The sequence below is a fragment of the Oncorhynchus clarkii genome, unplaced genomic scaffold, assembly GCF_045791955.1.
Source record: "Oncorhynchus clarkii lewisi isolate Uvic-CL-2024 unplaced genomic scaffold, UVic_Ocla_1.0 unplaced_contig_7924_pilon_pilon, whole genome shotgun sequence".
In the NCBI taxonomy this organism is placed as follows: Eukaryota; Metazoa; Chordata; class Actinopteri; order Salmoniformes; family Salmonidae; genus Oncorhynchus; species Oncorhynchus clarkii.
In genome coordinates this window covers 96,030-112,771 of record NW_027261004.1, presented here as the reverse complement: position 1 = coordinate 112,771, position 16,742 = coordinate 96,030, and the positions used below count along the sequence as shown (strand labels likewise).

General features: G+C 40.5%; 1 protein-coding gene and 1 pseudogene across 1 annotated transcript; both read right to left on the bottom strand.

The window, feature by feature from the left end:
* Positions 1–4,356: 4,356 nt before the first annotated feature.
* LOC139403155 (ecto-ADP-ribosyltransferase 5-like) lies at positions 4,357–5,452 on the bottom strand (annotated as a pseudogene).
* A 6,268-nt stretch (positions 5,453–11,720) lies between these two features.
* On the bottom strand, positions 11,721–13,063 carry LOC139403163 (ecto-ADP-ribosyltransferase 5-like). Its single transcript, XM_071146867.1, has one exon. It carries the CDS (start codon positions 13,061–13,063, stop codon positions 12,269–12,271), a length of 795 nt encoding a protein of 264 aa, XP_071002968.1. The 3' UTR covers positions 11,721–12,268.
* Between the last annotated feature and the right edge of the window lie 3,679 nt (positions 13,064–16,742).

Genomic DNA, 16,742 nt, shown 5'->3' with positions numbered 1-16,742 from the left:
AAACGTGTCAAATAACTAAAGGCCTCTGGGTACATCAGTGTGTGTTTGGTTTTCAGTGGTCTCTCATGCCAGTGTCCAGGGTATGATTTAGACAGTTTCCCAATATTCTAATACTGCTGGTTATGGTTGTTTCCGTTCCTTTGTTATTACTGAGATGTGAGAGACCTGGTAGGTTGACAGGATTCCATTCCTTTGTTATGACTGAGATGTGAGAGGCCTGGTAGGTTGACAGGGTTCCATTCCTTTGTTATGACTGAGATGTGAGAGACCTGGTAGGTTGACAGGGTTCCATTCCTTTGTTATGACTGAGCTGTGAGAGACCTGGTAGGTTGACAGGGTTCCATTCCTTTGTTAAGACTGAGATGTGAGAGACCTGGAAGATGAATAGAGTTCCATCACATTGCATTCATATGGTGAGGTCTTTCTGATCTTTGATTGTAACAAAGCAAAGGAGACAAGGAAATGAGACAAGTAAAGTAAGGCAACAGATTGAGACTAATTGGAGGTGACCTTACTGTTTGGGAACATAGCTGCTGGAGTCCAGCCACTATATAGATACTGTAGCATCTAATCCAGCAGACATATCTGTAGAGGGATGTGTGTTCACACAGATCAATACAGGTCACCTTTTAACACATATACACACACACCCACACAGGCAGGAAACACCACATGGCTTCTAAGAATGGTTTGGTCACACTTCTTTCATACGGATCTATTTGTGGACATGACCAGCACCAGCAACACCACTGCTGATACTGAGAAAAGGTTTCCCATAGTAACAGTACAGAAAGACCCTTATTAAACCTCATCATCATCGTTCTCCTCTAATCAGGGACTGATTCAGGTCTAGAATACTAATAGCCAATATACCACTTTAATCAATCAATCACCCAGAATAATGGAAAGCAGCACTAAAGTGAAGATTGAGGCCCCCAGTCCAGGGTTTCCCAACCCTCTCCTCAGGGACCATCAGACATTTCACATTTTGGTTTTTTCTAGGGAGTTTTTCCTAGCCACCGTGCTTCTACACCTGCATTGCTTGCTGTTTGGGGTTTTAGGCTGGGTTTCTGTACAGCACTTTGAGATATCAGCTGATGTACGAAGGGCTATATAAATACATTTGATTTGATTTGGTTTTAGCACTAAACTGGCACACCTGATTCAGTCTACTAACCATCAAGCCCTGTAGTGCATCAAATTAATGCAGGTGTGCCTGTCTGGTGAACCCAGTGGAGAGGGTTGGAAAGTACTTCACCTACAGTGTAGTAGAAAACCCTGGTCCTGGAGTGCTGCAGAAAGGGGTTTGTCTAGTCAGAGCTTAGTCTGCCAATCATTCCTTTAGCTTGTGGAAGTTAAATACTGCCCTCTTCTGGCTGTTGTGCAGAATGAGCTGTGTCTTTTAACTAAAGGCCTCTGGGTACATTAGTGTGTGTTTGGTTTTCAGTGGTCCTAAACACCTGATTCATTCTACTAACCATCAAACCCTTGACTAATTGATGCAGGTGTGCCTGTCTGGTGAACCCAGAGGAGAGGGTTGGGAAGTACTGCACCTTGTAGGCAACCGTGGTCCTGGAGCAGGCATGTTTTTAATTTAACCGACCTGGAAGAACAGATGTGTTGAATTTAGGCAAATCACTGAACTGATCCCTATGGAACACCTTTATCGGCATACTGATCCCCACTGTGTGAGACTGGATTTGAATAACCCTAGTCTGAGCTTTCTCTGTCAATCAGGCCTTTAGCTGGTTAAGTGAAATACTTCCCTCTTCTGGTAACTGTGAAGAATGCTCCATGTCACTGCAGCCTACCTAAACTGAAGGATCTGTCAACCATCTATTTAAAATGTTTATTTCCCTAGAATCCAACTTCTAAATAAGTATGTGGCCCATTTGCAGGTGTGAGACAGTCATATGAATATGAAAACCCCTTTATCAGATCAATTAATAAAAGGTCAATGACTAAAATATATCCTTGATTGTTGTACTATTTGATGTTTATTGTCAACCTGCCTCTTAGACAAACCACCTGGACCGTGTCTGACATCTGTCTTGACTACTACTGACTATAACTACTGTGTACTGATCATACTACATACTATTTAGAATGGAGCCTGGTGAGCCGGCCGGATCTCATAGACAAACCACCTGGACCGTGTCTGACATCTGTCTTGACTACAACTGACTAAAACTACTGTGTTCTGATCATACTACATACTATTTAGAATGGAGCCTGATGAGCCGGCTGGATCTCTTACATTAATATTACGCTACATGGTTATCTGTCTGGTTATTACTACGCTATTTACAATGTAGTCTAGATAAAATGTATGCAATAAGCAACAAATAGTATGGGTGAGCCTAGTACAGCATGCTAATGAGAATGTGTCTTCTACAGTCTATCCACTTATCTTATTATCAGCTAATTATAATCTGGGTCTGAAGTGACAATTATCTTCCTCAATAGCATGTAGTGAATTACACTAGATTAAGAATCTTAATTGCTATATTGTAATTATTTTGCCACTATGGCCTATTTATTGCCTTCCCTCCCTTATCCTGCCTCATTTGCAAACACTGTATATATACTTTTTCTATTGTATTATTGACTGTATGTTTGTTTATTCCATGTGTAACTCTGTGTTGTTGTTTGTGTCGTACTGCTTTGCTTTATCTTGGCCAGGTTGCAGTTGTAAATGAGAGCTTGTTCTCAACTAGCTTACCTGGTTAAATAAAGGAGAAATAAAATAAATAACAACATTAAAAGGCTGAAATGACTCTTCACATAGTGTAAAACATTGTATTTCCTCATCTTCATCAGCCTACTAGTTAGTATGGGGAGTCGGACATGGCCAGTGTGTTTAGTCTCATGGTAGAATCACATACCAGACTATAGTGTTATCAACCTGTGTCGGTTATGCTTGACTGAGTCTCTCAAACCAGTTTTGTCAGATGAACAATGTACTTAATGAAACCGACAGAATATCCCTCCCATGAAAAGGCTGCATGGTATTTAGGATTGTTACTGTAGCTGTATCATTCATCTATGTTTTGTGTCCTCCTCCCACTCCTCCCACTCTCTCTGCTGGTTGTGATTGGTTGATTGAGCAGTACGGAGCTCAGGGGCTGATCTAGGATCCCTTGTCCATATAACCGTATTCATTATGATCTAAAAGGCCAAACTGATCCTAGATCAGCACTCCTACTCTGAGAGGGGTATGGCCAGTGACCTCAAAAACACAGGAAATGACTAACCCTTCTCAGTGCTCTCTCACCCAACCCTCTCACTCAGCCTCAGAGAGCTCTCAAAGTTAACGACTAACCCTTCTCAGTGCTCTCTCACCCAACCCTCTCACTCAGCCTCAGAGAGCTCTCAAAGTTAACGACTAACCCTTCTCAGTGCTCTCTCACCCAACCCTCTCACTCAGCCTCAGAGAGCTCTCAAAGTTAACGACCAACCCTTCTCAGTGCTCTCTCACCCAACCCTCTCACTCAGCCTCAGAGAGCTCTCAAAGTTAACGACCAACCCTTCTCAGTGCTCTCTCACCCAACCCTCTCACTCAGCCTCAGAGAGCTCTCAAAGTTAACGACTAACCCTTCTCAGTGCTCTCTCACCCAACCCTCTCACTCAGCCTCAGAGAGCTCTCAAAGTTAACGACTAACCCTTCTCAGTGCTCTCTCACCCAACCCTCTCACTCAGCCTCAGAGAGCTCTCAAAGTTAACGACTAACCCTTCTCAGTGCTCTCTCACCCAACCCTCTCACTCAGCCTCAGAGAGCCCTCCAAGTTGTATTTTCTCCTCACTCTTGTTATTCTTACAACCCGTTACGAACTGACCTTAGGTTCAATTGAGTCAGTTTGTCTGATATAATACATTACAGATTAGACATGATGGGACACATGCAATCCTGTCAAGACTTGCATAGTGTGAAAGGTAATACAACTGTAGGATTTTGTAAACCATGTAATGTGAAGCAAGCTTTAAAGCCAGTACTGACGTGTCATTTCTTTGTACAGCCATAAGGCACGACAGTCAAGAATATGAGGTGATTTGAATGATTTGCAATCATTGCAGGTTAAATCAAGCCATAACAGGGCTTGCAGTGAAGGCGGAATTCATTGCAGATGTTGCATTGCATCAATCAAGCGTTGTGTGCCAGGTCATCGACATCACTGTAGGGCATCCGATTTCTAAATGATGTGGTTAGTTGATTTGGTAAAAGCCTATCTAGGTGTGAGATTAGGCATGCGTCTGCAATGTAGCTGACCTGGAACAAGGCCAGGATCTCTACACTATGAAGCTGGGGCAGCTGTTGTGTCAGATTAGGCTACTTCTCATTGGCAGAGGTGGTAATGATCAGTAACATACAGTAGTTATCAACATAATAATGTAGCCTGTATCTGATGCTCTGATGATGTTTGATTCTCCTCCACTGAAAATGTATTTGCAATTCAGATCAGTGTCTGTTCCCTTGCTCTTTAGTTTACTTCACACAACAGGTTATTTACTAGTGACTTTCTCTGGATTTTGGTGACTTCAAAAATCTCATATGGCAGAATAAAAACTTCTCTCTCTTCAGGAAAGGCTGAGTAAGAAGTTAGCTCAGCACCAAAGCAAGTGTGGATCTTAAAGCAAGACACATTCCCAAAGTTGGTTAAGTCGGATCTTGAAGTGCTTGAGGCGAAGGTGCCGAAACGGATCTCGTGGTTGAGAACACTCTGATCAAACTTCTTGTTGGTTCTGTGAAAGGTTTCCTTACATGTCTCTTGTCTTTCTCTAAGAATCTGAATGGCATCAGTCAGGTAGAAATGCAGTGCATGGTACTTGAATGATGTTGTCATATATGCAGAATTGCCCTCTTAAACTGCTTTGTTGTAGTCCAGATAGATCGATTTGGAATTTGTTCCTGGTTTGTTTTTTGTATACAAATAGATCGCAATAGAATGCTCTGTATTCAAACTGTCTCCATGTTGTATAGCGTGTGGCTTTGCTATGTTCCAGGATGTATTGAATTGAGGATTAGTGTTTAACTCATCGAAGAGGTACATGTTTTCAACCGCCCATAACATTAAACCTCTGCACCCATCATATTCGTCATCAACAGAAGAACGAACCATGTCTAGAGGTAGAATCTCTTGAATCCCTCCATCTTGAATCCCTCCATCTTGAATCCCTCCATTCTAAGTTTCTCCATCCTGTAACAGTTATTTTTTTAGAAAGGTTTCAATGTATAAGACTTATGGCAGCCCGTAGTACAGTTTGGGAACACTGATCTACTGTAGGAGCAAACAATTCAAATTTTTTTATTCAATTTTTTTATTTATTTTTTTATTAAAATGTAAAATCTCACATTTGAATGGGGAATGCCTAAGATCAAAGCAAATATTACCATCAAAACTAGTAGAAAAATAACAGAAAAGGTGATTGCCTTCTTTTTATCGATGTTATTCATTTCCGTCTTGAAAGAAGGAAGTACAAGGTTACAGTTCATTTCAATAAGAAACCAGTGCTGTGTTCGAATACCCATACTTACATACTGTATACTACATACTTAATGATTACATACTACATACTATAATTTCATTTTAGTATACTGTAAATGAACGGTATCCTTTCAGTTGAGTGTACTAACGCTTCGCTTGTCTATTAGAAGTTGATGCAGTTTCTTGGCAACTTCTTGCTAACTTGTTAGCATAGCTAACAAATAACTAGCTAGACATCTTACAACTTCATTAACAATGTCCATTGAGAACACACAATGACTATACCACGTAGCTAAGCTAAGCATGACGTGAATAATAAAGTCAATAAATGTTGGGTAGTTAGTTAGATAGCATATAGCTAATATACTGTCAAGTTTGACGTATTAGTAGCCAACTAATGTTCAGTAGCCAGCTAACATACCAGTACATACAACCAACTGCTGTAATGATATGCTATTTGATTAGTAAGGATAGCGTACCTAACAAATTGTAGGTAGTTGGATGGGCTATTTACAGATGGGCTGCGGTACAGTTGCAGTGATCAGTAAGCTGCTCAGATAGCTGATGCTTAAAGTTAGTGAGGGAGATATAAGTCTCCAACTTCAGCGATTTTTGCAATTCACTCCAATCATTGGCAGCAGAGAACTGTAAGGAAGGTGACTTTGGGGATGACCAGTAAGATATACCTGCGTGCTATGGGTGAGTGTTGCTATGGTGACCAGTGAGCTGAGATAAGACGGAGCTTTCACTAGCAAAGACTGATGATCTGGAGCCAGTGGGTCTGGCGGCGAATATGTAGCGAGGGCCAGCTGACTAGAGCAGACAGGTCACAGTGGTGGGTGGTATATGGTGCTTTGGTGACAAAACGGATGGCACTGTGATAGACTGCATCCAGTTTGCTGAGTAGACTGTTGGAGGCTGTTTAGTAAATGACATCAACAGTGCAGGGAATGCAGTTATAGCCAAGACCTTGGCATCAACAGGGCGCAACTGTCCATGGCCAACCTCTTTACCGAGATAGGTAACAGTAGCCTTCCCAAACTTGCACTTTGCCAAGTTCAGGGTTAGAGAAGCAGCTGCCAACCGTTCACATACTACCCTTAGAGAGTCAACATGATCTGACCACTCAGACGAATAAATCACTAGGTCATCAAGGTATGCACTACAATTAGGAACGCCAGCTAATACGGAGTTAACTAGTCGTTGGAAAGTGGCTGGTGCATTTCACATCCCAAAAGCCATGACTGTGTACTGTGGGTAGTTGTCTGGGGTCACAAAGGCAGAAATCTCAGAAGCACGTGAAGTTAACGGAACCTGCCAGTAACATTTTAAGAGGTCCAACTTAGTTACATACTTAGCAGCACCAATAGTGTCGATACAGTCGTCCAGTCTGGGTAACGGGAACGAATCTGGCATTGTGACAGAATTTACCTTTCGATAATCCGTACATAACCTGGATGTACCATCAGGTTTAGGAACCAGAATGCAAGGAGAACTCCATGGGCTTGAATTTGGCGTAGCCAGGTCATTCTCCAACAAATATTTCACCTCATCCCTCATTATCTTCCTCTTGGAAGCTTTGATACGATATGGGTGTTATTGATAGGTGTAGCATTTCCAACATTAATGTCATGTTCCAACACGTTTGTGCGAGTAGGAACGTCAACATTGGTTGAAGAGCATGCATTTAGTTTTACTAGCATTTAAGAGCAGTTGGAGCCCACAAAAGGAGTGTTGTATGGCATTGAAGCTCGTTTGGAGGTTTGTTAACACAGTGTCCAAAGAAGGGCCAGATGTATACAGAATGGTGTTGTCTGAGTAGAGGTGGATGAATGAATCGCCCGCAGCAAGAGCGACATCATTGATTTATACAGAGAAAAGAGTCCGCCCGAGAATTTAACCCTGTCGTACCCTCCTAGAGACTGCCAGAGGTCCGGACAACCGGCTCTGACACACTGAACTCTATCTGAGATGTAGTTGGTGAACCAGGCGAGGCAGTCATCTGAAAAACCAAGGCTGTTGAGTCTGCCGATAAGAATACGGTAATTGACAAAGTCGAAAGCCTTGGCCAGGTCGATGAAGACGGCTGCACAGTACTGTCTTTTATTGATGGCGGTTATGATATCGTTTAGTACCTTGAGGTGCACCCATGACCAGCTCGGAAACTGGATTGCACAGCGGAGAAGGTACGGTGGGATTCGAAATGGTCAGTTATCTGTTTGTTAACTTGGCTTTCGAAGACTTTCGAAGAAGGGCAGGATGGATATAGATTTTTTAACAGTTTTAGTATTGAGTGTCACCCCCTTTGAAGAGGGGAATGACAGGGGCAGCCTTCCAATCTTTAGGAATCTCGCATGATACCAAAGAGAGGTTGCAACAAAAATAGAGGGTCCAGATTGTCTAGCCCAGCTGATTTGTACAGGTCCAGGTTTTGCAGCTCTTTGCAGCTTTGCAGCACTTTCAGAACATCAGCTATCGGGATTTGGGCGAAGGAGGCTTGGGCAAGTAGCTGCGGGGGGTGCAGAGCTGTTGGCCGGGGTTGGGGTAGCCAGGAGAAAAGCATGGCCAGCCGTAGAGAAATGCTTATTGAAATTCTCGATTATCGTGGATTTATCGATGGTGACAGTGTTTCCTAGCCTCAGTGCAGTGGGCAGGAGGTGCTCTTATTCTCCATGGACTTTACAGTGTCACAAAACTTTTTGGTGTTAGAGCTACAGTACCCAAATTTCTGTTTGAAAAAGCTAGTTAGCCTTTGCTTTCCTAACTCGCCGTGTGTATTGGTTCCTGACTTCCCTGAAAAGTTGCGTATCGCGCGGACTATTCGATGCTAGTGCATTACGCCACAGGATGTTTTTGTGCTAGTCGAGGGCAGTCAGGTCTGGAGTGAAGCAAGGGCTATATCTGTTCTTAGTTCTAAATTTACTGAAAGGGGCATGCTTATTTTAGATGGTGAGGAAATTACTTATAAAGAACAACCAGGCATCCTCTACTGACAGCATGAGGTCAATAATCCTTCCAGGATACCCGGGCCAGGTCAATTAGAAAGGCCTGCTCGCATAACTGGTTTAGGGAGCATTTGACTAGGTAGATGGGTTTAGTTATGTGTTCTAATACAGTCTAGGTAGATGTGTTTGTGTTAGTTATGTCATGATGTTGCCCTCTTTGAGTACATTGAGCACCATCCCCCACTCTCTGCTTCTACAACCAGACTGCTGTGGGCAGAGTGAGGTTGTAAATTCCTAAGGAAGACCCTGCCTCATGGACACACAGTTATAGAGAGTGGTTTTCATGGAGACAAAGGAAATCCTTCCACCTCACAGAACGTGAGGTACGAACACATTTCATGTTCCAGAGAAAGTATAAAAGATCGGTGAAGAATCCAGCTACGAACTGGTGCGTTTGGAACAACTTGGGAAGCTCAAGAGAGACGGTGTGGTCACATCACCATAACGCTGTTTATATAATAGTCTCAGATAAGAGGTTTACATCTAATTGTTGTATAAGATGAATGAGTGAGGATGATACTGGTTGAATAATGGTGTAAGATTATTGAGAACTGTTTAATGAAGTAAAATACAATTCCCTTTTGATTTGAACTAAATCAGAGGACTCCCCCTAGGCCAGTTAGGGTCAGACATCCTGGGACAGCCCTCTTCTGCCATTCTGGATAAAACCACACTTTGAGAAATTATCAGTAGACCATGTTTTTCTCCATTAGGAAGAGGACAAAGGTTGTAGACCATTGCTGAATCTTTTAACCATACCACGTGGTAAAAACTCTTAGACTATCGATACCGACAGAATAAGAATAAGTCTTTCCATACTAATTACTAGTCTGCAGCTAGGAATTCGGCATCATTGAACGCGAAGAACGACAACCGGGCACATTCTATCATTTCATGTAACCATATTTACTGTTTGTTTATGCATTTCTGTGAATTACTTAATAATAAATCAATTATTTAAGACTATTGATGTATGGATGACTCATAGTCAAGACTGGATTCGTGCAGATAACCAACAATTTACGATGTTTGGAATGAGACTAACGTGAGATAAAATAAATAAATCATTAATCAGAAGACTGTTGATCAGATATGAAAATATCTGAAAGGTTATATTGGGAAATTATAACTTTGTAATCTGAAAACTTTCCTTGGTTACCCCTATTTCCTAGTTAATTACAGTTACATGATCGCGTTATACTAATTACAGGGAATCTTTGATAAAACTGTCAAACAATTTAATGATAGTAAAGACACAACAGTTATCTCTGTTCTAATACAGTCTAGGTTGTAACAGTTTTCTTCTGGTGAAAGAGAGGCGGACCAAAATGCAGTGTGGTTAGTTTTGTACATCTTTAATAAAGATGAAAATACAACAATCTACAAAACAAGAAATGTAGAAAAAAAAACTAAACAGTCCTATCTGGTGCCACAAACACAAAGACAGAAACAATCACCCACCAAACCCAACACCAAACAGGCTACCTAAATATGGTTCCCAATCAGAGACAATGACTAACACCTGCCTCTGATTGAGAACCATATCAGGCCAAACATAGAAATAGACAAACCAGACACACAACATAGAATGCCCACCCAGCTCACGTCCTGACCAACACTAAAACAAGGAAAACACACACGAACGATGGTCAGAACGTGACATAGGTAGATGAGTTTAGTTATGTGTTCTAATACAGTCTAGGTAGATGGGTTTTGTTATGTGTTCTAATACAGTCTAGGTAGATGGGTTTGGGTTAGTTATCTGCCTTCAAATACAGTCTAGGTAGATGGATTTAGGTTAGTTATCTGTGTTAAAATATAGTAAAGGTAGATGGGTTTGGGTTAGTTATTTGTGTTCAAATACAGTCAAGGTAGATGGGTTTAGTTGTGTGTTCTAATACAGTCTAGATAGATGGGTTTAGTTGTGTGTTCCAACACAGTCTAGGTAGATGGGGTTCGGTTAGGTATCTGTGTTCCAACACAGTCTAGGGAGCTGGGTTTGGATTAGTTATCTTTGTTCAAATATAGTGAAGGTAGATGGGTTTGGGTTAGTTATTTGTGCACACACAGTAGTGTACCCTTCAAACCACAAACACTAAAGCCCCAGGCACGCACAAACACACAAGTACACACAATAGAATGTAATAGAATATCCTTATTGTCCATTTAAATATTTCATGAAATATTATTAATTTGATCAAATGTGGAACGATACCAGTCATCAGTCAATCATCAGAGTGACTTCTGACTTCTGTTTATATCTTTCCCACTAACAAGGTAACTTTTGTGATCTTCCACCTTCAGAAACCCCCTGCTATCAAGGCTGAGGCTGTCTTGAAGGTGTGACACAGTCATCATAAGGCTGAGTTCAGTGCAAACAGTTGTCAAAAGAACCCGTTTAGTCAGTAGATAGTTATGACAGTTAACCTGTGAATAGACAGTAGATGTTATGACAGTTCACTGCCACCCAATGACCTCTGTTGTCTCTGCTAGTCAACATGATTGCTGCTGAAAGCTTCTTGGTAACTGAGTCCCTTCCCATCCCTCATCCAACCCCGCTAATGAGGTAGGCTACGTTCCAGGCTGACTACATTGAAGTCGCCTGCCAGATCTCACAACTCCTGGATAGATATGGAACATAAATTGATCAGCTAACCACATCATATGCTATAGCAATCTGATGCCCAACTGCACAGTCAATGAAGCTTCAGGTTACCTTTGTCTATATCATTGAATCTTTCCTTAAATCTAAATATATTTGTAGTTCATTCTAATTATGACCTAAGAACAGACACATTTTCTTGAAGTGAGATGAAATTCATATCTTTATAATTGATGTACAGGTAGTGGATACATAGGACATGGGATTTAATCATGCTCCATTTTTTTATGTATTTATCAAAAGCTGGAGGGCACATGCTGAAAATATAATCAAATTACAAATCACATTCAATTTTTTATTTCACAAAAATAATCGTATTCTTAATCTGAGGAAGTAATGCGAGATTAACCATTTAACAGGATCATTACACCTGAGAGCTGAGAAAGAAATCTTTGTTTCAGATGACTTCCCGTTGTACATTGGTGATGGGATGATCAGTACTATACAGAACATAATTAAAGAGCATTATGTTGCCTGTATGAGCTGTTCAATTCTTCCAAACTACAGTGGCCACTAGTGTGTAGACAACTTCACACCACAGTTTATTCTCTGGTGACTTCTTCTGGATGTTGGTCACTGTGAATACCTCATAGAGAGGAATTATGACTTCTCTCTCTCCTGTAAATACAGAGTAATATGATATGTCAGCTCCAAAACATGTGGAGATCTCAAAGCAGGACGTCGCTCCAAATTAATCTCTACCTATTTTCTTGCCTATAGTGCTCAAAGTCAAGGTACCGAAACTGATATTTTGTACTGATCAAAATACACTTTGGTTCCACGATAGGAGGTAGTGCTGAGCGATTAGTGCTTTTTGAGGTTGGTTTGGTTTCAGTTTGACAATAAAAAATAGTTGTATTATTTTTTAAACAATACACTATGCGTTATGTAGGTTAAATGATGTAACACATGATAAAACTCTTAGTAAAAGTCCCATGATGGTAGTGACTGACCATTACTTGTTATCACTTAATACGTTTTAACCAACATTTATTCACATGACTTTAATTAAATATTTCTGTTACATTGGTTTTATTTTATGACTTCAGTATGTCATTCCATGTCATCATCTCATCTCTATAGAGCTGCTGCCTATACTGTCTGACAAAATCACTATTTTAGTGTTGTAAATATATGAACACTATTGTGACAAGGAACATAGTTAGTAGCTTCATGTAGCAGTAGCCTGTATCTATTGCTTTACAATTCAGGTCACTCTTCCATTTCCCAGTGCTCTTTAGAGTGTAGACGACTTTACACCACAGGTTACTGACTGCTGACTTTGTCTGGATGTTGGTCACTTTGAATACCTCATAGGGAGGAATCAAAACTTCCCCCTCGTTTGCATATGCAGAGTAATATGTCAAGTCAACACCAAAACATGTGTTGATCTCAAAGCAGGATGTGTCTCCAAAATCGTATAAAGTCTTATGTAAAGAACTTGAGACAAAATAACCAAAGCGCATTTCTTTGTCGACAACATCCTGATCAAAATACACATTGGTTCTACGGTAGGTGGTCCAACATGTTGTTTGACTTCGTTTGAGAATCTGCATGGCGTCAGTCAGATAGAAGTGCAGGGAATGGTACTGGAATGATGTTCCATAACCATACCTGCCTTGTCTAACTGCTTTGTTGAAGTCTATGTAGATGGATTCAGAAGGAGGTTGGGGTTGGTTATTTGTGTACAAATACATAGAGACGGAATGCACTTTCTGCAGACCATCTGTTGGAATGGATGCATGTTTCTCTGCTATGTCCCAGGCTCTTCTGAAGTTAGTGGTGGTGTTTTTCTCATGTGGGAGGTAGTAGTCATCCACCCTCTGAAAGGCTTCGTCTCTGCAGCCATCGTATATGTCATCAACGGAATCAGGTGCCATGTCCAGTGGGAAAATCTTCTGTAACAGTAACATTCTTTAGTGACATTCTCCTGATACAGACCTAACAGGTTCCTACTTGGGTGATGAGTTGTTTACCAATCCCTTATTGGACGCAGTTTCCTGTTTGTGAGGCTAAATGTGAGGAAAACGAGTATTAAGTTGTGTGTGTTGGTCTGTTGTTTTATGTCAATGTGCACAATGAAAGTACAACATAAAGCCACCGCCCAAGTCCTGAAGCAGGATGCCGAAGATATGATCCACAATAGTTTTTTCTGCATAGCTCAGGGCGTAGTCAAAACAACATGAAGACTATTCACAGGCATTGCCCATAACATTTAAGGACTCTCTTTTCTTGTTAGAAACAACAGTAGTGGGACACTATCTTCTCTTCTTATGTCTCTGTAAACAGAGTACATGTTCAACTTTTTTTTTTTATGAACACTGCTGGTGTTAAATGTAAGGTTCTATGAATTAATATTTTATTGGCTTTTGGTTTACTCAACTTGATTTCCTGATTTGAAATAATTTATTATAATCAGGGTAAATAAACTAAACTAGGTAAATGAAATATTAAGTGTGAGGTTATATTTTTCTTAGTGTACCTGTTTCACCAGTCCAAAGTGAAGACAGAGAATCAACATCAAGACAAAGATTCTGTTTGTCTTCTTCTCAGTGCTCGTCACATCTAAAGATGAGAACAAAACCAGTGAAATGATGATAAGTTACAGATACATAGACAACTGTTGTCATCATAAAACATTATTAAAAAATCTCACCATCAATTAAGAGAGATCCACCACCCATGTTGCAGAAGTTGTTGACCTCAAATCTACAGCATGTTCAAAATATAATCAAACATAAAAAATAATGAAATTAACTCTTAATTCAACAACCCAAGTGACACAACAACAATAAGTGATCCCTGTTCGTAAGACTGGAATAAAATATCACATCCTGTCAAATGGAGAATATTACCTGTACTCTGTACTACATCCTGTCAAATGGAGAATATTACCTGTACTCTGTACTACATCCTGTCAAATGGAGAATATTACCTGTACTCTGTACTACATCCTGTCAAATGGAGAATCATCACCTGTACTCTGTATCACATCCTGTCAAATGGAGAATCATCACCTGTACTCTGTACTACATCCTGTCAAATGGAGAATATTACCTGTACTCTGTATCACATCCTGTCAAATGGAGAATCATCACCTGTACTCTGTACTACATCCTGTCAAATGGAGAATCATCACCTGTACTCTGTATCACATCCTGTCAAATGGAGAATATTACCTGTACTCTGTATCACATCCTGTCAAATGGAGAATCATCACCTGTACTCTGTATCACATCCTGTCAAATGGAGAATCATCACCTGTACTCTGTACTACATCCTGTCAAATGGAGAATCATCACCTGTACTCTGTACTACATCCTGTCAAATGGAGAATCATCACCTGTACTCTGTACTACATCCTGTCAAATGGAGAATCATTACCTGTACTTTTTACTAGTACTGTGACTGGTGATGCAAGGAGCTCTTCAATCAAACTGTTCTTACGGTGGATCAGTTCTCTCTGTCATCCCAGTAATGTGTTTCATTAAATAGCTGTGATAATGATGATCCACCCCATGGTGACGTTGAGGTCTCGACTGAAAGACAACCTTAAAGTTACTTTCTCTTTCAATTTGGATAAATCTTTAACTTCATTTTCTTCATTACATTGTAACATATTCAAATCAAATCAAATTATATTTGTGACATACACATGGTTAGCAGATGTTAATGCGAGTGTAGCGAAATGCTTGTGCTTCTAGTTTCGACAATGCAGTAATAACCAACAAGTAATCTAACCTAACAATTCCACAACTACTACCTGTGTGATAGTGAGTTATAGTCATACTAGACATAATTTTGCTCAGAGTATTATTGTATTTGTATGTAGCCAGAGGGGGAATTGTCAAAGGTTACCAGGGTAACTACGTTGGCAGGGAGTGTCAGTTGTCTCTAAGCTTCGTCTGCCAATCATGTTCTCAGCTGGTGAGATTCTGATCTCTTGTGCCCACAGTGCTTCATGTCAAGACGATGATTTAGGCAGAATCCCAATGACTCTTTTACAGCTTCCTATTGTTGTTTCCTTTACCTTGTTATGTCAGTGTGAGACCCAGATGTTTTCCCCACAGAGACTCATTACATTCTATTTCATCTCCATCATATTGCTTTCATATGGCAAGGTCTTTCAGATCTGTGGTGGTTACAAAGGAATGATGACGGAGACAAGGAAAGAGGACAAGGAAAGGAATGAATCAGATTGGGACGTGACCTACGTGTGTTTGGAATCACAGCGGCTGACTGTGTAGTTAAAGCTGGCGTCCAGCCACTGCAGAGGTAGCACCTAATCCAACAACTATACTGTATATGTACAGTGATGTCTGTTTGCACAGATAAATACAGCTCACATTCTAACACACACACACACACACACACACACACACACACACACATACAGACACACACACACACACACACACACACACACACACACACACACACACACACACACACACACACACACACACACACACACACACACACACACACACACACACACACACACTCTTTCTTTTGTCTCCATAACATAACATTCTGTCGTTCAGAATGTCAACACACTGGACACACCCAAACACGTATGCACATTAAGTGGATGTTAACAGTTGTCCCTGTGGGTGATTGTGTCATACCAGCAAACGCCTTGAGAAGGAGGATACATTGACACACAATCACATATTTCTACAGATTCTGAAGTGGGGGTCAATGTTCTCTCAAGAATTCTGGAGAACAGAATGTTGAATGTCTGCATTCCAGCAACGTTCAGCAAACATTCTGATGTGTTTGGATAAAATGGTTCCATTGTTGTACATCTGACCTGGGTCACTAAAGTTACAATAATTTATGTTGTAGTCATACAAGTCATACAGTGTTGCTGGTGCCGTGTAATCTAGCAAAGGTGAAACACATTGACGGTGCTTCCTGGGTTGAGAATTGAGGTCCGGTTTGGATTAGTTGATAACAGCGTGGTCCTAGCAATGTAAGGGAGGTGAGTTTGATTCCCGCTGGAGTCACATATCCTAAACTCAAAATGTATACATTCACTGTACTGTAAATCACTTTGTATTAAAGAGGTTGCTAAAATTGTTATGTTAATAACAGACTTCCGTTAAAAGGTAATCATGAAAAAATGACGTATTTTCACCTACAGTATCAGTCCTGATTAAATCACAGTGTGTAGAGTACAGTATGTAACAATACTGTATATCACCTACAGTATCAGTCCTGATTCAACCACAGTGTGTACAGTACAGTATGTAACAATACTGAATATCACCTACAGTATCAGTCCTGATTAAATCACAGTGTGTAGAGTACAGTATGTAACAATACTGTATATCACCTACAGTATCAGTCCTGATTAAATCACAGTGTGTAGAGTATAGTATGTAACAATACTGTATATCACCTACAGTATCAGTCCTGATTCAATCACAGTGTGTAGAGTACAGTATGTAACAATACTGTATATCACCTACAGTATCAGTCCTGATTCAATCACAGTGTGTAGAGTACAGTATGTAACAATACTGAATATCACCTAGTTAGAAGACATGTTTAACTTCCATGTGATACTATGCAAAAAGGTACTGTAAG